The sequence below is a fragment of the Lissotriton vulgaris genome, chromosome 9 (assembly GCF_964263255.1).
Source record: "Lissotriton vulgaris chromosome 9, aLisVul1.2, whole genome shotgun sequence".
Taxonomy (NCBI): Eukaryota; Metazoa; Chordata; class Amphibia; order Caudata; family Salamandridae; genus Lissotriton; species Lissotriton vulgaris.
The window spans coordinates 993,669,643-993,696,637 of record NC_141697.1 but is presented as its reverse complement, the minus strand read 5'-3'; the positions used below and the strand labels follow the sequence as shown (position 1 = coordinate 993,696,637).

The 26,995-nt window shown below is 41.0% G+C and overlaps 1 protein-coding gene across 2 annotated transcripts in view; it reads right to left on the bottom strand.

The window, feature by feature from the left end:
- Window positions 1-26,995, bottom strand: part of GMFG (glia maturation factor gamma) — a 60,051-nt gene that overhangs the window by 20,684 nt on the left and 12,372 nt on the right. For both annotated transcript variants that reach the window (XM_086938874.1, XM_086938875.1), the window contains exons 3-4: window positions 19,196-19,292; window positions 17,744-17,793 (exon numbers count right to left, since the gene is read on the bottom strand). In XM_086938874.1, coding sequence (XP_086795000.1) covers window positions 17,744-17,793; window positions 19,196-19,292 — 147 coding nt within the window. The remainder of the gene's footprint in view (window positions 1-17,743; window positions 17,794-19,195; window positions 19,293-26,995) is intronic.

The window sequence follows — 26,995 nt, the reverse complement described above, 5'->3', positions numbered from 1 at the left end:
AAGACCACCAACATCTCAGGAAACTTCTGAATGCTTAATGTTATTCGCGTGCATTAGCTCGAGTCCAGCAGCTACCAGAATCTGCAGCCATATGAACCAATCACCACAACTATTCCCCAGACAACTGCTGACCAGGGACACAGTAAGAAGGAAGAAGGACTAAGACTACTTAGTATTCTCCACACCAACCACTGCCTAATACCCACTGTAACAGAACCTTGACCAACAAAAACCGAACAACAGTCCAACGACCCGTCTACGACTATGATACCTGTTCCAACATGTATAATGAACCTTTCAGATTCATATGGTCAGAAAGCCAATTGACGTGGCAGAAATGGGTTTTGTTTGGTACTCGCAAAACTATGCAACACTTCATGCATAACGAAACACAATCTTGCTTGCCAATAAACTTGCCAAATAAAACTCATCATTCTCTAGCTTAACAGCGCCCCACTTCACACTTGTTCTTGAACCTACCTCCCTCCTGCCCACTGCCATCTCTGTATGTAATGAATAGCAAAGCACCAACTCTTCTTTATGCCCTTCTCTGCATGTGTTTTCCAGACTAGGACTTCAGCTATCCTTCTTTCCATTTCTCCATTCTTCCTGCCAATATCAAACACCTCAACATTTCCCCTCTCTAATGATTAATGTGGTCATTAGTTTTACCTTTCCATATTTACTCCTGTACAATTATATTTGTTTCACTTATTTTACACAGAGTTTTGTATAGTGCCCACAGCACTTCACAGAGGTTTTAAAGCATTCCCAGGTAAGGCTAGCTTATCATTCAAGTGATAATCAATGGGTCAGAGATCGTGAGAGCATTATAGCGCACATGGGCCACAGGCAATGGTTGGAAGGAGAGAGTGCAGCACCGTAAAGAGTCATGAACACTTGCAACCAGAGTTGGAGGGGGACGCAGTTCCAGAGATTGGCTTCTAATGACTATTGTCCTCCTCTGGAGGCCAACTTATACATTGGTCAAAAGGCCCACTATACCGACAAGTGGAAGACTGAGGGTTAGGGAGGCCTGAAAGGAAAGATGGAATAAAAAAAAAGGCAGGAAGCTACTACAGGTGAGTCGCAAGTAAAAGATAGGAGAATTAAAGGAAAGCCTGTGAGAAGGATGTAAATAGAAGCAGAGAAGAAAGGGTAGATCTAAAAGGAAAAAAGAATACAAAGGGAGTTAAAAGAGGTCACTAGGGAAACGATAGGGCCGACGAGCTAGAGCACTGTTGAGGTTATGGATTATTTTCAATAGGTTTTGCTAATTTGATTGCTTACAGTCAAAAGAACAAACATAATATATACATGCAAACACACAGAAAGTGAACCCTTTGATTTCCTATGCACTACTATTCCAAATACAGCCCAGTGGAGTGGAGTCTACTATCGGATAGAAGGGCACCTACTGGGGCCCCAGTACTACACGAGGGGGGGGGGGGCGATGTCTCAGAGAGTGTACTGACTTGCACACCGTGAATGGGGCAGCATGAAAAGGTTGTGTGGAAATCTGTACATGTAGGTTTGTGTGCAACAGGTGTGGCAGGGCTGGGTAAAGGCTTGAAGGCAGTGCTTGTGATGGTCATAACACAGTCATGGCAAAGTTTGATGGTAGCTAGAATCCAAGAGGCACATGCAATTGCATCTGTAAGTGGATGCCATTAGGACAAGATTGAGGTGCATCAGCAGAAAGCGCAGGTCGTTGGGCTAGAACAGGGCAGGAAACTACAGGGAAATGAGTAATGAAACAAAAAAACAATTACCAAGCGCAGGGAATAGTCATGCTGGAGGTATGGGTTGAGAAAGATGGAGTGTGCCAATGAGACTAGCACTTAAACATTATAAGTCTCAAACGCCGTGGCCTCCAGGTGTCTCAATGATACCACAATAAAGGAGCCTTCCAGTCTGCCTTTGTCCTCTATTTATTCAGCGCGCCAGGATTTAGCCGCTGGTCTCCAGCTTTGGTCCTTTCATAGATGTTCTTAGCTTTTTTAGCACATCTTGAAGTGAGTTTGTAGAATACCACACAATTTTTTAAATGTTGCAGGTTCTCATGTATCACTCAAACAGAGAAAGTTAAAATGTTGAAAACCGGCATAAAAGCTGTAAGGAAGCCCATATTTGGCAGTTTTCAGGATCCACAGAAACATACATGCACAGACGTAACCTCTTACGCCTTGCAGGGGGAATCAGGAGAAGTGCGTCCGAGCCTGTAACAGACAGTAGCAGGATCAGGGTTGAAGGTAAGGAGTCTCGCATGGATCCACAGGATTACCAAGCAGTCCCTTCTCAAAAGGTAAGAGGTAAAGCTCTGCTATCATCCTTCAACACAGCCTGGCCAACTCGGGGTGTATTTCCCTGTGTAAACTTCCAGAGAGTAGTGCTAGTAGAACATATGGAAAGACCACCAAGTCTCTGCCTTATGGATTTCCTAGGAGGTCCTGGCTGCAGAAAACAATCTATCTGGTGATGTGCTTTCGACAAAGTTGCTTTGCCACAATTCCAAAGACTTCAAACAAGTCCCTGCATAGGCGAGTTCTACACAACAGGGCGTACTGCTGTAAGCATGCAACCTGTAATCCAAGAGGATTACGGAGAACATTGTAAGTGTATTTACATCTAAATCCAGTATCAACTTTGGGTACAAGTCTAGGGTGGATTTTAAGCCCAGTTTAATAAAGTAAAACTTAAAGCAGTCGCTGATGGATAAGGCTAGATTTTCACTCATAAATCTTTAAAGGAGAATGAAGGCGTCCAGTGCAGTGCCACAAACACATTACGCATATCTGTAAAACATGTGATTTACATAGGTTGGCGCAATCACACATTTTGCAGCTGATTTTACTCAATCTCTCTAGCACTAAATGCTCAATCTTAAAGGTAGGAAAGAATTAAACTAATTCACATCCAATTTAATGAATGTGAAATGCTAACAATTTGTGTTAAGCTGTGCCTACAGGTCTACAAGTGCAAAAAGGAGCAACCCCAATTTGCAAAAAAAGTCTGCTTCCGCTGATGTTGCACCAACTCAGATTAGAGATTTGCTAATATATTGCCCTTGTACTCCTTACCTCAGGAATATATTGTACTTTAAGGGTCGCTTGATTTTTGTGTGCCACACCCACAGATGTTGTACATCGAGCAAGAGAGTCTGTGGCCGTTTCTCTCTTTTGTTGGACAGTTTCATTATTCAATTTTTCCTAGATCAGGAAGTGCAGGGAACTGTCAAAAAGTTAAGTTTTACAGCTTTCCTCTATAATGCATTCGATGAGTGGTAATTTTGCCCCTTAATGGACAGTTCTCCTGAGGGAACTCCCAGATCGTGTTGGGGCGCATTCATCACCACAGTTCTTCAACGTTCAAACTCATGATGGGGCCAACATGCCAGTAGTGTGCCCCTGTGTTGTCTCCGTCAAAACGCCTGACTTTCTTTGGTTTCCATAATGAACCACAACAGAGTCCAAGCATTTCATGATCATGGACACGACGCAGCACTAAATGGAGTCAGCCAAAAACACCTTTGAGTGACAGGGTTTATCTTTGACACAAACAAAATAGTTTATGGTTTTACACAGATGGGAAAGTACAAATACGCTATCTCTGGCTCTAGGTGCTACAGATGCTTACTAGAATGCACTGAAGCTCTAAGTACAATCATATTGGTTTGTGGCATTGCCTAATTCAAATTCTCATTTAAAAAAATATATTAACTCTCAGGTCCAAAACAGGACTATGACCTAAGAACTTCTTCCTTTCCACAATGCACACTAAATCCGTATTCATTCCTATGGCCATATAACCTGAACGGGACACATAATTTACAACACACGTGTTACAACGTGAGTGATTGCAACAAATGTTTTAAATCGCAAAATCCATTACAATGCATGTCATTACATCGCATAATCCATTACAGCACATTCCCCAAAGTAACGCCCCAGCAAAATTGGAATAGTAATTGAGTTTTTATGGATTATGCGCTGTAACATGTTGTAACAACATGCGTTGTAATGGATTTTGTGATGTAAAAAATGCATTGTAATGACACGCCTTGTAATGCGTGCGTTGTAAAGTGTCATATTCAATCTGTACAGTAATCCTTCCCTGGCAATAGGCGGGGGCACATGCTCTTGCTAGCTGTATTCATCCTTGGCTAGGACTTCATACTTTCTAAGTCGAGAGCGAGCCCTTGAGGACTATGATTGCTTCGCATCAGAGAGGCATTTCTCTCCTGTGATCCATTGGTCATTGCGACACTGAAGGTGCCTCAATGTTGGGGCCTATTGAAAGGACGATTAAACAGGACTAAGACCCAGAGTGCATATGTGCCTGGTTATGTTAGTTTTCATTTTCATGGTGTAAAGCACTTCTCCACTTTCCTTCCTTGAAATATATGATCTATTGCAGGGTACGCTGAAGGACTTCAATCAGGCTGATTGAAAGTGAAGTGCGGGGTGCCCAGGGATCCAAATTTGTCAGCGGCATCCATTAAGGCATATGCAATGCCACTACACAAGAGGATTTATTTAGGGTCTAGGGCTGTGGTGTCTAAAATATGCAGACCCTACACACCTGCTCAAGTAGATGGAGAAGCTGCAGTTTATTAGGAAGATAATTCGGATCAGGATGAAGATAAACCGGCTAAACTTAAATTGCAAGAGACTGACGATTTTTTGTGTGCATCGGAGTATACGTCCCATTGTTTCAGTTTTGACAGCTAAAATGTTTACAAAGTTAAACTATTATATTCTATTTTAACTCCTCATTGTCCAAGAAAGATTAAATCAGCTTCACGGTAAACTCTAGTTGATATTACCCGGGCTTTTCCAGCACATTAGTCCAATTATATGCCAGCACCACTTGGCTACATTCATGCAGGCAATCGAAAGTGCAAGGTGGCCTAGGACAGTGCCTTTTTGGCTAACTTTCTAAAGGCATGCTGTAGTGACTCCAAATAGTTAAAAAAACAAACAGCTTGCATTGTCACTCAAATTAAAGTTGGATCCCAACTAACCTGTTGGCCTCCGCATGCACGAAACATTTAAAAGTACTGTGTATTCTATATTGTGCGAAGCATGGACCAGAGCTTGCCTTCCTAAAAGTTGAATATAAAAGTTGTGTTCAATCAAGAACCCACTGTTCACTTGATAACGCTTTACTAAATATGACAAAGGATAGGGGGTTGCAGATTCAATGTTTAACCCCTGTACATGGAACAAGATAATTGAAAAATCAAGTTTATGAAATATGACCAATATATGAACGTAACTCTGATATAAAAAAAAGTATTCCTTTCTACGGATGTACATATAGTCCTTTTCTAACCTTTTGTTTGCCACTTTGATGTAGTCGGGTACTTAGCACTATTTAAATGCTCATGGTTGAACTAGATATGATCTAGTCTCAGATTAACTTTATCAAGTTGGACTACAGGTATTGGCAAAAGTTCAGTCTTAAGTAGCTAAAAATGCTTCCAAGACAGAATTGTACCACTCTATTTTTGAATCATTAACTGCACAGTGGGTGCATTGGTTTAATTTGACGTATAACAAAGGGTTACCCGAGTTTTGAATCACACATCAGTGGCGAAAGGGTGTGCACGGGCCTTGCACTGCATAGTTGGCTCTATTTTATAGAAAACTAATTTGAGACTTGCTAGCACAGAACACTATGTGCACATGAAATTTAGATCATTATAGTAAACCCATGTTGGCACTAGTAGTGTTGGTAATGTTTGGGATAGTTTTAAAGCTGCATTCAGAGGAGAGGCCCTGAGTTTTGGTTTATATAATCAAAAACAACAGGCGGCAAAACTTCAGGAGCTTTATCGAGAGCTTGCAAAAGCTGAGGAGTTACTGGCGCAGGATATACGGTGGTCTGGGGTGGATATATCTGATCGGATGACAGCAGTGGCAGGAATTAAAGCAAGGTTAAATCTTAGATGGTTGGAGGAAAACGCAAAGACATTTTTTGTTAAACAACACATTCAATATGAGTACGGGGAGGCAAGTGGTAGATGCCTTGCCCAGAAATTACTGTTGAGGGAAGCTGCACAGCGGATTGACAATATACTAGATTCAAGGGGGAAGTCGGTAGACGATGAAACTGGTATATTGGAGGTGCTTAGGCAATTTTATTAATTATTGTATCAGCGAGATGAGTATGACGCGGATAGGGCGGTTAGTCTTATTGAACAATATTGCTCAATAGATCTCCCTGATGAAGAAAGAGAAATCCTAGAAGCAGCAATCTCACTTGAAAAATTAGAACTGGCAGTAAATGGGTTGGCCAGGGGCAAGGCCGCAGGCCCAGATAAACTACCTTTGGAATTTACAAGACTTTTTTTTCAGTTTTAAAAACGGACCTCCTTGCGACGATGAGAACTGCTCAGCAAGGTGCCCCTTCAAGGAGCTGGAATGAGGCATGCATTGTTGTATTTCATAAACAAGGGAAACCTGCGAATCTTCCGGGGTCCTATCGTCCCATTTCGCTGTTAAATGCGGATGGGAAAATCTATTCGAAGATTCTGGCGAATAGGTTGTCTGGTGTTATTACTACATTAGTTTCCACTATACAACATGGATTCATTCCACAGCGGGGAACGGCGGACCATGTCCGGCGGGTGATTACTTTATTTGATTATGTTAAGGTTACTCCAGAACCATTATGTTTAATTTTATTAGACGCCGAAAAGGCCTTTGACCGGGTCTCGTGGTGTTTTCTGTGGGATGTAATGAGGCGTAGGGGGTTTGGTCCAGAGTTTATAACAGCACTCCAAACACTCTATTGCCAACCTATCGCTCGTATTAGTACCAAGGGTCTTGTGTCTTAGGTAGTTGAAATACAAAGGGGCACTAGGCAAGGGTGCCCTTGCTCTCCTCTTTTATTCTCATTATATATCGAGCCATACCTAAGAATGCTTGAAGCTAGTGCTAGGATACTCCCTGTGGCTATACAAAACTACCAGTTTAAGGTCCTCGCTTATGCGGACGATCGTCACGCCGAACCCTACAGTAGCGTTGGAAGAGATTGAACAGTTAGCTATGAACTTTGGTGCAGTCGCTGGTTACAAGCTGAAGGCAGCTAAAACCCAGCTATTATGTGCCAATTTGGCAAAGTATTCGGATCCTCGGGTTTGTGAGGAGGTTACTTATCTGGGGATTAAGTTAAGGGCCTCTACAACGGCCTTGGTCAAGTCTAACTGGGAGGATTTAACAGTAGGGGTCAGGAAACAACTGGGCCAGGCAGAATGTCTACGCCTTTCCTTAGTGGGGTGGTGTAGTTTATTAAAAATGATGATACTCCCGCAAATTCTGTATTTTTTTAGGTGTGTCCCCCTTGAAATTCCTAAAGCTTGCTTGGGACAACTTCAGGCTCTATGTATGCGTTTTATGTGGTCTGGGGGCAAGGCCCGTAGGGCTGGGAGGTATATGATTCTGCCAAGAATTTTAGGAGGTTGGTCGGTACCAGATTTCACATTTTATTATTATGCATGCATGGTCAAAGGTATGAATGTTTTGTTAACCGGGTTGGACCCATCGAATATGGCGGAAAGTCCATCAATATACCAGATGTTATTGGGGGTGAAGGCTAAAAATTGTTTGTTTTTACACCAAGAATGGAGTTATTACAAACGTACACGTTTTAAGGTCTTAATGGCGGCATTTAAGACTTGGAGAATATTGAGGAAAATGTTCGGTATTGAGAAAATTTCCTGGTACACTCCATTGGCATCTCCTATATTCTTGCCAATTGACTTAAGGGATCAGGTGGTGTATCAATGGCAGCAGAAAGGTTTAAGGCTGGTTGGAGATCTATACAGGGATGGCTGTTTGAAATCGTTTCAGCAGCTTCAGGAGCAGTATCAGCTTCCCAGGGAAAACTTTGTGAAGTACTTGCAAATAAGGAATTTTTTGTCTCAAAAAGGAATAATTTTCCAACCTAACTTACTGATAGAAGATAATACAAAAGTAGTAAAGATAGGAGTGTTATATGGCCATATGTTAGGTTCCAAGAGGCATGATTTAGAGCAACAAAATTCTAAATGGGGGAACAAATTAGGGAGGCAGGATATACGAATAGAAACCTCGCTGGAGATGGCCATACATTTATTCATGTCCGCAAAGCTATCTGCACAGCATTACAAGTCAATTTTTAATTTATATTACACACCCGATAAGATTTCGAAATGGAAGGGGGAATCTGTGGGGAAATGTTTTCGATGTGGTTATCTATCAGCGGATGACCTTCATATCTTTTTTGGCTGCCTACGGCTGATATCTTTATTAACACAGGTCGAGAAATGCTTATCGGTCATTGTGGGTAATCCATTACAATTAAGTGCAACCCAGGTATTGTTAGGAGTAGAAATGGGGCCAATAGGTCCAGGCCTAGTACAACAACATGAAAAGTTGATATTTTTAGTAACAGCTGTTTACCGATTAGTAATAGCCTCTTGTTGGCTACAGCAAGAACCGCCTTCCTTTGAATTATGGAGGGCACGCTTTTTTGCAGTATATAACATGGAGTTTAGTTTATATGCCCTTAAGGGGCATAAAAAAAAAAAGAAGCTCGGTCAACAAATTTAGGGTAGTGTTACTAACTATTTAGAGTCTGTAACCTGACTGTTGGTTTCATGTTATGTTTTCCTCTCTTTGTGATTGTACTGTACCCATCATAGTCCGGTCTATGTAATTACCCGGTCGACTTATTAATTCGGGTATGTTTAAGCTTTCTTTGATAATTGATCCTTTTTGTAGTGCTGTATTTATTTGCTCCTGGTGTATTTCTCCAATGATTGTGTTCTATTATATATGTACTGTGTTGTTATGACTCGCCACGAACTAACTCATGTATTTTGCAATAAAATAAATAGTAAACCCATGTTCAGGATGCTTTAACTTGTCAAGAATTGGTATGTGTAATTCAGAATTGACAAGCTGTTCTAGTTTTGCAAAGAAGAAGGAAACATCTTTGTGTTCTGCAATGTCATACCCAGCTGCTAACTGCAAAGGCTTAAGTGGCATTAGGGAGCCAAGGTTTTCAGGTCATAAAGGTGTGATCGGTTACGTGTTGTAACATCTTTATGAAGGGGTGCAGCTTTGTGCTTCTTAGTATAATAGGTCTTGTAAGATGATCCTGATAGGTTCCTGGGTGTGACCAAAAAAGTGTTTCTCCATGTGCTTACACAATCTAAGAGAAGAAACATAAACCACTCAATATCGTAGATCAGTATTCCTTAATCTCAACTACGTTGTATGTCTGGTCAATAGGAGCTCTCCGTGTGATGCAATTTCCTTAGCTAGGAAATTGAATTGTTATTTACACTTATTGAAGACCACAATTATGAGGATCTGAAAGAACACTTGGAGAATTTGAGTTCTGGGCCCATCTTTCTTGAGCATCAACGTCACCAACAACAAACATGAGGAGAGGTTAGAAATGAGTCACACAAAGGTCAGCAATGGGAGCCCTTAGCACTGGGAAGGAGGACCGAAGAAAACAGCTGAACTACACATATAGTGAGGTTTTACATGTTTTTATTGAGAAGCAAAATAATATCCATGGGTGAGGAATTCTAAAGCGGAGGGGCAAGGACACTAAAAGAGTGACCCCGGTCCTGGTTTTGAGAAAGCAAGGAACTTACAAACGCATGGAAATAATAGAACACAACTGGAGAGGCGGACCCCAGAGCAAGTGAAGATCTAGACACTAGATGTTAAAAGAGATCATTGTTTAAATTGGAGCCAAAACAGATGCTTAAGAGGAGAAGCCCGGCTGGAAATGTGGTTAGAGAGGATATGCCTTGTGGCATTAATTTTAAAGTTAGTGTAAAGTTTGATTTCCAGACTTCAGTCAATGCGAGATAAGTCAGGACAGGTACACATTTAGAAGGCCAAAAGGAGTGTTCCAACCAGCTACCAACACTGCAGTCTTTTGGCACCGAGCGTAACCCAGTGTCTTCCCATACACTCCCTTATCTCTGCCATGCTCTGCAGAAGTGGAGATCAGTTGTGGCCAAGGCTGGAAGGTCTCCTGTTGCTCTCATGAACGGAGAGAGTTTCTCCGTTTGTCGAAGTGATTGTGGTGGTAAAGTGGACAACAACTCTGGCCCACCTGCTGTAGTAAAAAGTGCCGGCGTGGCTTGGCGCCCGAGGAGCATCACGGCGCCCGGGTGAGGCTCTCCGGTGCGACCTGGTGGTTTTGGCTACTCTGATGTTTCCCGGGAAGTGAATACCGGCTGAGGACGTCTAAAGGTCTGCTGACTGCCACATGACCCTCCCTGTTCCTGTTTCACAGCGGAATAATGGATTCTTCAGAGCAGTGAGTTCTTCTTAGTGGAGACGCGGCCGCCATATTGTTTTTTCGTTCGCGCTACGGAGCTCTTCTAACCTGTGATGGCACTGTCACACTGATGCCGAGAATCTTCCTAAGCCTATTCAGACCAGTGTTTTTACACTGCATCTCCTCAGAAATTCCTCACAATGCTGTAATACTTAATTTCCCAGCATTTGGTTAAATCGCCTGAGAGAAAGCAATTATGGCAGCCATTTTGAAGATTCCTCCTCATCTTTATGTCTTATACTGATGCACATACCAGGCTGACGTGATTTCTTGTTCATTGAAAGAAGGTAACCATTCGCAGATATATTCATCCGCTCATCATTTGTTTCATTATTTCTAACTTTTGCGGAATTGGCACCTATGCTTGATATAAGGATGATGCTAGGTTAATGGCCTTAACTGACACAATTCTGTATTATGCATAATTTTTTTTAAGTGCTTGCTTTCTTCCTGCTCAGTGACTTTCATCTTATTTTGATCAATCTTACGCATATTCTGTCTGAAAGTTGCGCTTGTTTTGAGATTTATGGGCAGATCAAAAGGCACTCTTTCTACGCAACCAAAGCATGTTTTTGTCAAAAATTCGTAAATTTTTAGTGCGTTTTCCAAGTTAGAGGATTCTTTGTTATCTCCACCTCAAGACTCTACGACAAACATGGATCCCTCACCAGCACCCTCAGGGAAATCCATTACTAAACACCTAAAACAAAATCCTCCTCCACCTAAATCAATCTCACCTGTTTCCATGGAAATGCTCCTGGAAGAAATTAGGGCCCTTCGACCCTTTATGGAAAAAACCAACACCAAACTACAAATCCTCACTGATAATTGGTCTCAACTAGACACAAGTATTACTGCAGTAGAACACAGTGTGTCCTCTTTAAAGATATCAGTACCAGTGTCTCTCAACTTCCATCTCAAGTCTTGGTACTCCAGCAGCAAGTTGAAGACCTTGAAAAACGCAATAGACGGAATATTCTACATATTTATGGATTGGCGGAGGGAGTGGAAGGATCGATCCTCTTACCTTCTTTAAATCTTTCCTCCCCAAATTACTCCATATGCCAGAGAGCACCATACTTAACATTCAAAGAGCACATAGATTAGGTCGCCCTTCCTCAACTGCCTCACCTTCAAAACGACCAAGAGGTGTTATTTTATACTTCCTAGAGTACACAGATTTGTTAAAAGTTTTGTCAGCGGATAAATCTTCTCAACGAATCCCTTGGTCAGGCTCAACCTAATTTTTCGTACAAGATTACACCAAGACTACTGCCAACAGACCTAAGGCTTTTCTTAACATGAGACCTGATCTTCGGGCGAGAGGTTCCAGTTATGGCCTTTTTCATCCTTGTCTCTTTAAAATCAAGTACAATAACAGAACAACATATGAAGATCTGCTGTGATTACAAAGTTTCATAAACTCGAACAAAACAGATGCTATGGATTCTTCAGGACCTTCATCTTCAAATACTGTTTAACTCGATGTATTTTCTCACAGGTTTTTCATATTCTATTCTCCTTTCTAGCATTGTTCATATAATAAGTGCTATTTTTTAGACGTAGATAAGCTTATGGTTTTGAACTAAATTCTCAGTATGTTAAGTTGCCCGGTTTCATTTCATTGTTGTTGTGTTCACTGCATGTCACATTAAACATTTCAACGTTTTTATTATTTTTCACTTCCACAGATGTCTCACCCCTATGGCATGCTACCCCCTAGTCCTCCGTTTGGTCGAACCTGGATGTACTGTCTGTTCCATGTGGCTTCATCCCTCCCCTTGTATCCCTGAATCTTCTCTTTGTAGGTATGTTCTATGTTCACATCCTCTTCTTGTTTTTATTTTGCTGACTTTTTTCATTGTTCTTCCCGACCTTATCTCTTTTACCTTCTCCTCCTTTTCTTCTTCCTCAAACTCTTTTTTTCCCTTCTTTTTCTTGTTTCTTCTCTTTATCCGTTTATCTGCAACTCTCTTCTCTTTTTTCACCTATCTACTCTCCTATTGCTTTTATCGTTGCTAGTAATTTTAGAAATATTTTTCAATGTCTCTTTGTTGTTAAATTCATTGACTCATTTAGTGAACATTCTTGAATCTAAGATTAATTATTACATTGTATGCTCAATGCTTAATGATTTTATTCCCCTCCAGTTAAATTCAGAGTTACTACATGGAATATTAAGGGATTAAGTAACCCTATTAAAAAAGACAACGAGTACTGTCCCATTTGGCTAGGTTAAAAACTGACATTGCTCTGCTCCAAGAAACCCATTTGTCTGATACTGAAGCCTCTAAATTAAAGAAGTGCTGGGTAGGCAATGTATTTTCTTCCCCAGCTTTGGGTAAGAAAATGGTGTTCTAGTTCTTTGTCATAAAAAGTTTCATGCTTCAGTTGTTCATCAAAAACTTGACCCAGATGGTCGCTGGGTTATTGTTAAATTACTTATAGATAAACTACTCTTAGTTCTCTTTAATGTATATGGTCCAGGTTCTGTTGACAATACTTTCTGGTTACAAATCTCTGATAAATTACTTTCGTTTGATGATGATTATATTATTTATGGCGGTGACAGCATTCAAATTAATGACCCCATTTTGGACAGAAATTCCCCAGTCAAATTTGTAAATACTAAAATGCACTCAGAATTTACCTCTACCATGCGTCGAAAACCCTTAGTTGATATCTGGAGACTGTCACCCAGACCTTCGGGAATACACCTATTTTTCTACCCCACATAAATTACAATCCCGTATTGACCCTCTGTTTTTAAGTAAATCTCTAACTCAACATGTCCTCCACTCTGAGATAGGTTCTATTTTAATTTCGGACCATTCCCCGGTTTTTGTTGATTTTGACTAAGTACCTCTTAGCCCATCTGCTGGTAGATGGCGATTTATTAACTCGTTACTTGTAGATCCTAATTTCTCTAGCCAAGTCAGTTCCTTTGCTTCAGAATTTTTCAATATTAATACAACTCCCGAGTCCTCTCCTACTATGATATGGGATTCTTTCAAAGCAGCTGCGAGAGGCTTCATAATCAATTTTGTCTCTCAGAAGAAAAAAAGTTTTGAAAAACAGTTCACTCAATTACTTGCTAAAATTAAAAAACTAGAATATGCTTATTATCATTCTTCCACTGAAACCTCTTTAAATAATCTTACTGCTGCTAAGATTACTTTTAATAAATTATCCAAAGGAGCAGCTTCTTCTTATCGCCTAAAGAGTAGTGCCCGTTACTATGGAGGTCAAAATAAGATGGGAAAATGATTAGCTAATTATTTTTAAAAAACGCTGAGACAGAACTGGAATACACTCCCTGACAAATTCTACTGGAGACGCTCTTTTTAAAGACGAAGATATACTAAACAAATTTGTCTCCTTTTAACAAGAATCTTTATACTCCTGCGACCCAACCACTTCAAGCTGATATATCCTCTTATTTTTAATCAATTAGCTCTCCCCCCCCTTCTCAACATATTGATTTTGATTCGCTAGAAACAGATATTACCTTGACAGAAATTTCTCACGCTGTTTCGGTACTAAGAAGAGGTAAAACGCCTTGACCTGATGGATTCACCATTGAATTTTATGAACACTTCTCGAAACTTCTTCTCCCAAATCTTCTTCTCTTAGTCAACTCCTTTATTGCGAACGGATCATCCCAAGGCACTTTTCACGAAGCTATGAATTGTTTAATCCCCAAAGACAATAAAGACCCTTCTTTGTGTAAAAATGATCGTCCCATTTCTTTAGGTAATATAGATTACAAGATTTTTGCAAAAATCCTTGCCCTACACATTGATCCCATCTTACCTGAACTCAATGGGCCAGAACAATCTGGCTTTGTAAAAGGTAGACTATCCTCTGATAATTCTAGAGTCTTTTTCAATGCTCTTAGCAAGGCCTCTTCCCTAGATTACCCGCTTGCTGCTATACCTCTAGATGCTGGAAAAAGCATTTCATAGGATTGGATGGGAATTTATGTTTCATGCTCTAAAATGGAGAGGGTTTCGTCCCAAATTAATTTCCTTGATGTCTTTACTATATTCTGGTCCCAAACTTTTCTAGAGGAGTACATCAGGGTTGTCCCTTACTGTTTGTAGTAGCACTAGAACCTTTCTTAACTAAAATCAGACAGGATACTCAAATCACGGGTCTCCAACTGGGTTCCCATCAAGTTAAAATGTCTGTTTATGCAGATGATATTCTTTTATATTGCTCCAACCCAGACACTTCTCTTCCCCTTTCCTTCATCAGGTTGATACTTTTTCGCAATTATCAGGATATCGCCTCAATCGGGATAAATGTGAAGTGTTGCCCCTTAATGTCTTATGCCTTAAACAATATTTCCTTCAGACGGGATTTTCCTGGCAGCCCTTTAAACTGAAATACTTAGGATTATGGTTTTCCGCAACTATCTCAGAAACCTTAAAATTACATTTTGACTACATTACCAAAACACTAAATGACACAATTACTAGATGACCCTCTTATTCTCTCTTGGTGGGGTAGATTAGATTCGATCAAGATGATGCTTTCCCCCCTTATCCTATATTCTCTTTCAATTATTCCTGTACATATAACTGGATATTATTTTAAAAAAATAGACTCACTTTTATTAAAATTTCTTTGGAAAAACAAACCCTCTTGAATAGCCTTATCCTCTCTTAAAAAGGATAAACCTCATGGAGGACTTACATTTCCAGACTATAAATCTTCTCATTACTCGTTTTCCCTAAAACAAGCCTCCTGATGGCTTTCTTCAGATTCCCCTACACACCCCCTGGTATGGTTGTCCATCGAAAAATTCTTCACTTCCCCCTTTGATTTTCTGGAGACTCTTGCATTCACCACTAACACCTCCTCTTTGCGTTCCTCTGTTATTTCTCATACTCGTAAACTTTTAACTCCACTCCTACCATCTTCTTATCCTTCCTTTGCTCCGCTATCGCAACAACCCATTTGGCATAACAAGCTATTACGCATCAAAAATCGTGCTTTCTATTGGAAATCATGGAGATCTAAAGGTTTGATATGGATTTCTCAACTTCTACTTGACAATAAACATTTATCTTTTACTGATCTCCAATCTAATTTTGCTCTTCCTAATTCTTTCAAAAAACAATATATTTTACTTCCTTCCCTGTCAAATATTTTCCTAGGTTCCCTGACCCCTTACTGGCCTAAATCCCCATTACATTTTAAGCTGTTAGATTTATTACTAGCTATAGCCCTGCATTTAATAACCTCCAATTGGAAACAAGCAGACAAAGTCACTTATTAAGCCTGGTGGAACGCCATATGCTTTCATTATAGACTCAATACTAATTATGTCACCCCTATTTCGTTAACAATTATAAGATTTATTGTGGCTCCCTCTCACTACATATTTATCTAAGCCTGCCTCTTCAACTTCTTCTATTGCTACTATTGTAAATACATCAGATGATGTCCGTAAACCGCCATGAAAATGCCTCGTTGTCTTTTCTTAAATCTTCTTATATCTTACACATTCATACTTGTATAATCATATCTTAATTGGATATTTATTTGCATGCAATGTTTAATTCAAAGTTCATTTTTCTTTGAATCTTTTCATGATGATAGTTCTATTATTTCCACTACCCCCTCCTTTCCTCTTTCCCTCTCTTTACTCTTGGATAAAATGTTTATTGTAACCATTGCACTTCCTATCCCTTAATATGAACCTTATTGTTAACTATGCCCTAAATTGTTTATTATATTGTTGTTCTATTTACTCTGGTTTCAATAAACTCAAGCTTAAAAAAAAAAAGACAAAGTGTGTTCTGTGCTCACATTTTCTTAATAACCTCTATCAGATTTTAGGTAAGTTGCCGGTGGGTCAGGTGTACACTTTAAAATCGTATAAAATATGTCCAAAATTTTAAGGAACAGGAGACTGCCTCAGATTTCACTGCAGTGATCGGCTTGGTGCTCGATTCAGTGGCATCAGCAGCTCTGTGTTACAAGGAGATGCTGTTCTACTGTGGTTCTTTAACATAAAATAAATATTTGAATGTAATTGAATTAGTAGCTACACAAAGTATTGAGGCACCATAAATACCCAGGTTTCAAAATGTAGGTATATTTTTAATTCGCCTCAAAACACTCCGGTGTGAGAAGAACTTTTTTTAGTTCTTCAAAAAGCTTGTTTTCCCCAATTCCAGGATTCTCGAGAAAGAGTCCATTCTAGCCCTAAAGGCTAATTTTTAAGCATGGCACACCTACACCTTTCTTGAATTCTTCCCCTCTGGTCCAGGACCCCTGGAAGGATACCATCACTTGCACATCCCCACTGTATGGACAACCTAGGTTATTCCCACCGTGACAAAGAGACTCACCCACATGAAAAACCAGCACTGCTCACTGGACATTTCTTATTCGCCAAGTCCAACAGAGGAAACTGGGGTATTATATTTTCAAAATACAATAAATTAAGATTGAAGGTGCAAATAGTGGCAAGTGCAAAGGTTTTCTTTACAGACACCTGAGAATGACATGCTGAAATGGATTCCATTACTGCCTTAAAGGCAAGCATTTCTAGCCAACACAAATTGGAAGTCAGTGATTGGACATAATGTCTTTTGGGCTACACAACAGCTAAGAAGAGAGAGAGACACTGCGCTGCTGGAGACATGCAACAAAATACCCTTCAGGCAGCACATTGCATCGTGGGCAGTGACAAGGCCGCCAGAAGTGTGACATACAAAACCCCACAAGACCTTACTTAAGTAGGACTGAGAAATCAAACATTGTCTGGGATTCTTCTGCTTGATGTCAGGAACTAATTTAAGAAGCATGTGAGACTATGAACAATGAAAATCTGAAGAAACAGTCAGAATACCCCTTACAAAATAGAGTCCAAAGACAGTGAAACACTTTCATAGACAAACGGCAAACATTTAAAGGTCAGTCTCATTTGTAGGATGGAGGACAATAGACCATCTGGACAAACAATGCAGTAGGAACATCCGTGCCACATGCACCAAGCATAAGGAGACAAAGGTGATCATGGCAAAAAGAGGTAGCAGTGCATCTATCTACAGGCAACCTGACGAACCCCTTGCAAACAACCAGTACAGCTCTAGAGGTAAATGGTGTGACTTCCAACACATCTCCGACACAGACAGCAACAACCCACCAGTGAAGGGCCCTGCCAGCAAACAATGCAGTTCTCATAAAGTTACCAGTCACCACTCCTAGCAGGCAACAGGCAGCGCTCACTGTGGGTTAGTGAAGAGAGATGAAGGGAAAGTTTTACATGGCAATGAGGAAGAAATAAAAACAGGAAGAAACGATTGAAAGGTAATACATGACGAAACTGTGGTGGGAGAGGAGTGGAGGCAGGGAAGAAGGCTGAAAGACTGACCTCATACTCTTCCTCCAAAATCACAAGCTGTTTGTCCTTGTCAATTTTCACTGGGGAATCAATCAAAGAACAGATTAAAACCATCAATAGGAGCTGTGAGAGTGCTGAATAAAGGGGGGCACTGCCCAAGGTTGAAGGGTCATGACCCAGTAAAAGGAGCTGTTGGCAGTACATTATCATTGGGAGCTTACAGCAAAGGTATAATGTGCAAGAACAGTCATGTGCCAACACAGCATACATGTAGACTGATACAATGTCCTTGGTATGATCTCTAAAAAGGGGGTGGATTCCTTTGACCGATACCTGGATGTAATATAGATGTTTAATCTCAGCACTGGTGAGGTCAGAAGTGGGGGGCTGTACCAGAACTTCATGGACTTGCAAAAGAAATAAGGTCTTCCCGAGAACCGTGCAAATTAACAATATCAGCAATGGGTCTCTCTGGACCTCCATAGGACGTTCCGTACCAGCTTTCTAGGGTCTATATCAGAGATGTGTGCTATATCCCAAGGCCAGAAGGTCCTGCAAATAAAGGGCTGTGGGATTCAGGATCCTGAAAGAATGCCTCAGCACTTGTGGCAACTTTTAATAAAGGGAATAGGTTCTCCAGATCTGTGAGAACCACCAAGTGATCCCAGCTCTTTGGGGGTTTACAATAGGCAGATGAAGCCTCCCCAGTTTGGCTCTTTTCTCAACAATAAAGGGACTCTATCATATAATAAATAAACTATCTGGGACCATGCATTCCGAGGAAGAGTTATGTCCAACGAGTGTTCTTTCCACAGGAGGGGAGAAGCCCTAGCATTCTGGTGACCTATGATGGAGATTAGTTGATGGCAGAAGATTATATGAATCACTGTGGGGGCTACAATGCATGGGAATCACAGCACTCTAATGGCCTGCATTCCAGAACTGAATGGAGAGAAAAAAAGAAAATATGGTAGGATCCTGTTCACACTGTCAGGGGACACAAAAAAGTGGTGTCCTGCCGTAAAACCAGTCTGCCACAACACTGTGGGTAGCTACAGTAGAGGTGTGCTCTACCACTTTGTGGACCTGCAATTCATGTAATCTCTTGCACCACTGCAACAGATATGCAATAACTGGAAGTGCACATACAGCACATAGGAAGTGGATCTAGTCAACAAAAGGGGAATGTGCCCCTCCCAAGGCTTAGGGACATAATACATAAGGTAGTTAACTGTGGGTTCATGAAATCAGTAGTTATCACGCAACAATCATAGCCCGAATGGCCTGCAAGACACACCAGCCTCCAGCTGATCTTATATCGTAGTCTGGACGTCCCAACTTTACTCTTCTGCCTGCAAGGGTCTCCTCAAAGGGATGCGAGAAGGTACTCCAGGAGATAAAGGGAGCAGCATACAGGGTAATACAATCCCTCAAATAAGCTCAGGGTTCAGTGGTGTGGGTCACGTGATTGGCTGAACTTACTCAGGATAGCAGCATTGTTAGTCTCTTTGCGGAAGCGAAACTTCTTCAGCTTCTCCTTCAACTCAGGATCCACTTCGCACACAACCAGAGAGTCCGACTGGGGAGAGAGGCAGAGAGCATTAATGATATGAAAAAATAAATGTGTATTCCCTGCACCATCACAGTTTCCTTTGTACCTGTGTAATGATCTGCCCTGCACTGGACTCCTGCATGTACAGTTTGCCAAGTGCTATTTTCAGAGACATGAGTAGAAAGATGTTTGCACTACTGGTTTGTTGGGCACTTCATGTGGACAAACTAATTATATATATATATATATATATATATATATATATATATATATATATATATATATAGATATATATATATATATATATTCACACACTTTTTCTGCACACTACTTTTGCAAATTTCGTGGCACTAAGCATCAGACTCACAAAAGGATATTTTAGCACATAGTGGATTAGCTGGGGTAAAACCTTTCACTGTGCCTACTCACAAAATGTAAACTATTCTCAAACAAGCATCAATGCTTTGTGCATGCACAAATTGTGTATTACTTGCCCAAGATGGGGAAATTAAGAGGCTGGCTGGTCAAAGAAGGGGATCTACAAATCCAAAATCAGACCAGCCAAGGAGGGGTAATTCAGCTGATGGAGAACACTCGCAACATCAGAAGAATTACACCGGATTCAGAAAAGTCATTGATATATTTTAATCTCATCATGAGCTGTTTACATCTGAACCCAAATTAAATTTGTCCATTTTCAGCGTAATCGCTCCACATCTTCAACTGTGTCTTAGGAGTAGGTGGTGGCAAGTAAAAATGTTGACCCACTACAAATATAAAGAAAAATTCATAAATCAGACTTTATATACTAAAAATACATATTCATGGCACCATATTACTACTGCATACATGAACATAATATGCAATATCAAGTGCAATAATTGTTTAATGCAATATCAAGTGCAATAATTGTTTAATGAATGTTCATCGTTCCATTTACTCATTCTATTGTTCGGCCAAAACCATATATGAAACGTATATATTAGTAGGCATCTCATAGTCAACATCAAGATATTTTAAGTGAGTTAAGACAGGTTGAGGTGAATCTACAACTGCAATAGTCCCCCTAGGTATATAAGGTTGCGTCATTCTGGCCCTTTTCACACTCCAGCCCTTTCTATCCGTTTTTAGGTATTGCCTAGGCAGCGCGCATGTGCTGCTCTAGGAGGCCTTTAGCCATCGGTCTTCACTTTTCAAGCACTTCACATGTGCCGGCATCCACCTTGCAGGAGCGAGCAGCCGCGTGGCCAAGTTAATTACAAACATATGGCCTCTTCTCGCTCCCGCAAGGTGGATGCCGCTACAAGCACGAGTGCAGTGCTTGAAAAGTGAAGACAGTGAAGACCGCTTTTTTTTTTGCTGCTTGGTTTAGCATTCCCTCAGAGAGCCTGTTTTTCAGTACTCTTTTGTATCTCTCCCACACCTAAAGAAAAAGAAATGCCCCCATGTGCTCTGTTTGCTGAATTTCTTGGCTGTTTGCTCTCTTCGGTGTACATGTCCCCCCACCCCGCCCTGCTCTTCAAACTGATGTCTCCTTGTTGTTTACTTCTCCCACACCCCCATGTAGCTGTTTCCCTCGTGGGCTTCAACCTCTATCCCGTGTTACATTATCCCTTGTGTGCTTATCTTCACTCCATGTTGCTGTCTTCTTCGTATGTTCCTTCCCTGCCCTTGTAATGTTCTCTCCCTCGTGTCCTCACCTGCTCCCCTTTGATTTCTCCAGCCTACTTCCCCACCCGCTCCTCCTTTGCACTCCACCTCTGCCGTCTTTAAAAAGTATATATTTTTTTAAAAAAGAGAAGATGTGAAATATCACTTTATTCGCTGTAAGGCTTCTAATTTCACTACTATTCATGGTGACTCATTTGAGATCTCTTTCAAGCATTTACTATTGTTCGGTCCTACGGAGGCTTTCTACCTCGGGTGCTAGCTGTGTGTAGCCTCCTTCAACTGTGATAGTGTCTACCTTTACTAGCGATGCCTTATTCTCGTATACCACAAGTTTTATTGATTTTGGCAATTACCATTTATGCACATTTGATGTTGCATCATAAATGAACCGACGTTTAGAAGTGGGGCAGTGCTTGAAATGGAAAAATAGAAGTGCAGGTACTTTGTAGCAGAGTACCTGCTTGTTTCTGAGAAGTGCCGGTACTTTCCAATTAAAAGTATTACCTAGCTCTTGAGAAGTGCCTGCACTCTCCCTCTCAAAATAAACAAGCATTGGCATAGCCAAAAGGTCTCGCCTTTGGGACCTCCTTAGAAGTGTTTAGACATGCAACAGTTGATGTTGTTGCACCATGGATATTGTACTGCATAACTAAATACTTATAAGGTTCCAAAGGCGAGACCTATTGGCTATGCCAATGCTGGTTTCCAAAATGGCCCAGACATCCTCAAGAGGACTGCAAGTGTGCCAATAATTTGAGAATACGCATTCACTTTCTAAAATCCAACCTTGCTATTAGCAGTGGTTTAGACTCCTGCAACTGTCTCTGCCCTCACACCAATGATCCGCCCAGAAATAAAGTACTCTTTCTCAGCAGCAGGAGTACATATCTGACTGTTGGAGGGTCAGGAAGAGCTCCGAGAGCCTGTAATACAAAAATTCCCACTCTACTGGCACACCTGCAAAAATAACTTCTGTGAATTACTAAATTTATTTTGCACTTGTTAAAAAAAGCCATTGGGTATTATACGCTTCTTGAGAATGAGCTGGATAGATCGACTAAACAAGAACACAAACTCAATGAAATTATCAAACCGACTTAAAAAACATAATACAAGACTTGGGTTTGTGGTGTGATTGGAGAATGCATGCAAAACGAAACTCTAGTGCTGTCTGCACTTTACAAAACCTAAAAAATAAATAAATATTACCGGCTACAACCTTGGGACACTTTGGTGGAGAAAATTGACAAACGTATCAAAGTTTAAATATATACAGCGATCTTACAGTTGCACACTCAAAAGTAGAATTAAGAAGATTTCGAGGTCGTTGAATTGTGAGTGATTCAAGGAACTAAAGGGAGGAAGGTCTCTGTGTGGCACAACTCATTATGTGCGGGGATGAAGGCAAGAGGAGATTGTCCTCATCGAATTGGGAAAGATGCTTACCAAGACTTGCTGACTCTATTGCAAGTATTCTTAAGCATGTAACAATACTCCATTTTGAAATCTGCTATACTAAAAAGAACCATTTTTCCACATTGACTAGGTTGTATTTGACCCCCCTCAAAAGCTAACAAATATGTGGGAAACCTGGGTGATTACATTCAAGAAATGTAATGCCCTTGCAGTAGATGGATTCCATATGTATGTTGCCCAACTTTGGAAATTTTCTGGAAAGACGAAGTGAGGCCCTCTCCAAGTTTCTTGAACAAACAATCAAGGTAAGTCTCTCACTTATTATTTTTGGTATTGAGATGGAAGGAACTGCAAAATTTCTACTTTGATGTACAGAAGAGAAAACTTCTATTTAACTACATCTTGCTGGACAGACTTGAAATCCATACAAAATGGTTATCACCGACTTCGCCTGTGGTAACAGAATGGTTGAGCAGGGCTCCCTCTACCTACAACTTAGATAAACAATGTGCTAGAAAAAAATGTTATTTGGCAACCGTTTACTGTTGGATGGAATTGAGAGAAGGGTTCTGCGCTGATTTCCTAAATAATATAATATGGCAGTCCCAGGATTACATCGCAGCAGAGGTCGAATGTCATGGGTAACCCTAAAATATCTACAAAGTATCCTAGATGTACATTTACTCGTGGGTTTGGTAGAGATAGATGTACAGTAGTGAATCACATCTCACGGCGATGAAGACTTTGACAGAAGTAAAGAAAAAAATAAGTGATTTGCGTGTGCAGGTCCCATTTGTATGCACAAAAGTATGTGAATCGGAGACTTTATTTTTGCAAGATTGTATAAGTGCCTTAGGAAACGCCTTTTTTGTAGGGTGGTTAATATTTTTTGTTCATAGGCAGTATAATACATACTGTTGTAAAGATATGCTTAATTTGCACAAATGTTATACCTCCATAAGCAATGATTAAACCGGTTTATTTTTTACATTGAGGACCAAGACGGTGCATAGATACTTAACATATTTATGATTTCAGGGGTACTTTGAAGATAACCTCTTTTTAGGTGGGGCCTGTGACAGTGTATGCATTCTCACTTGTGAGGCACTAATGCTTGCAAAAAATGCTTGGAGCTTGCCCATTCCTTACTAATTTGTTTGCTTCAATGTTGCTCTTCTTTGGAGCCTCCTAATTGGCCAGCGCAGGCCAGGTGTCCTTTCTGTAGAGCGTGGATCAAGCTCAGTTTGATTCAACTTAATAAGTGTGCATGGACTGCTGTGCAACATGGCTTAAAAAAAAACAAAAAGGGCTATGTCGTTGTTAATGCTTGCCACATCATAGCGCATCTTGACTATAAGCCATGTTTTATTGCAGTTTGCACTTCTGAACATGTTTTAGAAACATTGACAAGGCCAATAGACCACACAGAGGCAAGACGTATTGGCTTTGCCAGTGTTTTTTTATTTTTAGTCATGCTTTCATCTCTCCTTTACAAAGCACACAAGCTAGAGCGCTAACAATGTGAGGCACCTGACAATGCCACGGGCCTTAAACCTGTAGGATTACAACTTGACATACAATGGAAAACATGATTCTATATTTAGGTGTTAACTTCCTGTTCCATCTTTAATGGGTTTCTGGTTATGGCACCAATCAAAGGAGAGACCCTATCTATGGGAGGCAGGAGGAGGAGCTTCCTGGTCCAATGAAACGTGTACACATAGCAGAGTGTATTTCCACCTTAGCATCCGGTTGAGAAAAGTGTGTGGGAGAGTACAAGATAGCAAAGTGGGTGGGATCTGTGGGGCAACGTGCGCACACTTTTTTAATTTCAGAAAAACAGTTTCCCTACATTTTGTTGAACGTCAGCCGTCCCAGGACGGTTAATTCCGACATTTGAGATGCAACGTTTGAAGGACAGAGTTTCTTGTGCTGTGAAGCATGGGATGGACAGACAGTTGAACAAGAAACAAACCTTTTTGCTTTCTGTGGCCTAAAAGAAATGTATGTAAATATGTGCAACTGGTTAATCTGCAAAAGTAAAGGCTGATAGGAAGCAGTTATTTGCTTTAGCTGATGGTATCACTTGAAGCTTCCTGATGACGGATTTCTGCTTTTTGTGTGGTATTGCATGGGAGTTATTATATGAGCTGTGAGGTGGATGCTTTTAAAGGACATTTATAAAAGAATTGCACTACAGTCAGAACTTTGCAATCTATATTTTCTAAACACATTATCTAAACCTTTTTTGACATTTTGTAGCAGCAGATCTTATATTGTGTGTAATACAAGTTTAAAATAATGACTTACATATTCACAGTGCTTTCTGTCACAGGCTGGGACCTCGTAGCAGTTAAAATACACAAGACACTACTGTCCACTGCACCAACCAGGCTTCAAATCTGTGGCTCGCTGGTTCACACACAGACATCTGCAGTGCATTAACCAATAGAGGTTTCATAATGTTCAATAGTCCATTTCCCACTGATTCATTTAACTAGTATTTTTCATTTATACTGTGTTTTATTTTATATGTAGTTACCTGAATGTGAAAGACCAAAAAAAGTTACAGAATATTTTGATTTGTTTAGCCACAACTTTGACCTTGCCCCCACGTTCACTGACCTTTCCCCATCGCGCGCACCATCACAGTTCCCATACTTTTCTTTAATGCACTTTAACCACTGGGGAGCACTGACCCCGCTATGCCCTCAGCTCGTACGCAGCTGATGGACCAGCCCCTACAGGTTTTGTTGTCCTGAAAAAGTGAGGAAAAACGGCCGCTGACTTGAGTCCACTCTGAGTGCATTCGGAGAAGTGTGGCTCAATGATTAGAGCGGCAGACCCTGATGCAGAGGTCTAGCCCGGGACCAGGGTTCAATTCCACGCCTCGGCGGGTCTTGGGCTCAAAAATTCCACGGACCTGATAATTCTCACCTCGGTGCCTATTCCAATAATGGAGTCCCACTCTGCAACTCTGGGCAATAGCTTGCTTAATCTCCACAACGGCCCCCACAACGCTAAGGATGCCTGGCCTCCACCTTGGGGGTGCCCAGGAGTGGACGCCTCACAGGGAAAGCCAGGATGGGTTCCACAGCGGTATTCGTACAAGCGCCTTGAGACCCTTGCGGGTGAGTAGTGCGCTATACAAGTATCAATTTACATTTATATTCTGAAACAGTTAAAAGAACGGTCACGAGAAATAATATTTTGCCTGTGGAGTGCTCGCTCTCCACAAATATGCACATTTCCCCATGTTTGTGTATTTTGGCACCCCTGAAGCACCAAAGTTGTTATCCAACTTTGTAAGCCTTCACCTCGACTGCTACCACCATACAAGGGGTTTGAAACAACCACCGTAAATGCATAGATCTCGTATGGCTGGTGGCTTGGCAAGGCTACTGTTTACTATATGTTTTTGTGACTGCGTCCCCTGGCAGTGCCATCAGGCACCATAAACGTGTATATGTTTGGTGCAACGTTTCCACGGACGGAATACAGGACAAAACCAGTACGGAGAGTATGAGACCCCAACACCGCAAAACACGATTTATCTTGGTTCACAGTCTGTCTGTAGCAAATGAATATGAAATGACTTGCTCACTAGAGGAGGCCTGCCTGGATTTTAAATTGGCCATCCAGTGAATGATGTACCAATAGGTGTCAAAAACCACAGCTGACATATGACAAACCAACACTGTAGAATGTCAGTGGTTGGCGACTGGTACCAACGCAGGGCTGGGTAAAGAAATGATTTCAGGTCGCAGCATACCAGACAGCACAGCCGTCTGGTTTGCTAAAGACATCTTGGGGACATTCAGAAAGTTGACCTAGAAATGCATTCCGCCCATTGCTTACCATTGGCTTTGTGGTTTGTAACTCACATTTTCTAGCTTTCTATTTGCTCATTTTGTTTTACTTTAGGCTGTCCAGCTCAAGTGTGTCCATCCCGTTGCCCTAATTTCATTTACTGTATTCTTATACAAACTCGCTTTCTGTAAAGAGGCCTTTAAGTCTTGTTCTTATCTTGTCACATTTCCTGTGCATTAAAAGACAGAGGTCAAATGTCAGGCTGTGTCTTTCAGGGAGCCTGGGGTTTATTTTTCTTTCTCTGACTTCAAAGTGAAAGGATTTATGTGACAATCTTGCTGGCTACTTGGGGTCTGCTTGAGGAAGGCTGTACAATGATATTTTCTAGCAAACAACAAAATGTAAATGTCTGTAAATTAACTATGCTAACGATCAAATTAATACATTGGGTGATGACATATCCACACATTACATTATCGTTTGTGCACTGTATACTTGTATCAGTAAAACTGTATGTGAGTGCAAATGTAATGTTCATTTCAATTAAAGATGTGTAGTTTGTCAGGAGGTCCCTGCCGTCCATTACGCAGGTGGTCTTTCAGATATGGCGGCAAGCTTTACGAAGGATGGGCTGGTGGAATGTCCTTACTCAAGAAACCCCATTGTGGCGAAATGGTAGGTTGCCCCGGCTGGCCATCTTGATGGGCTTCCGGGGCTGGGATGCGATTGGCATCTCTGCCCTAGGGGACATTATGTCCGGGTGTGTACTCAAGTCCTTTGATACTCTGCGGGAAGAATTTGAGATGCCACGTACCCAATTCTATAAATATCTC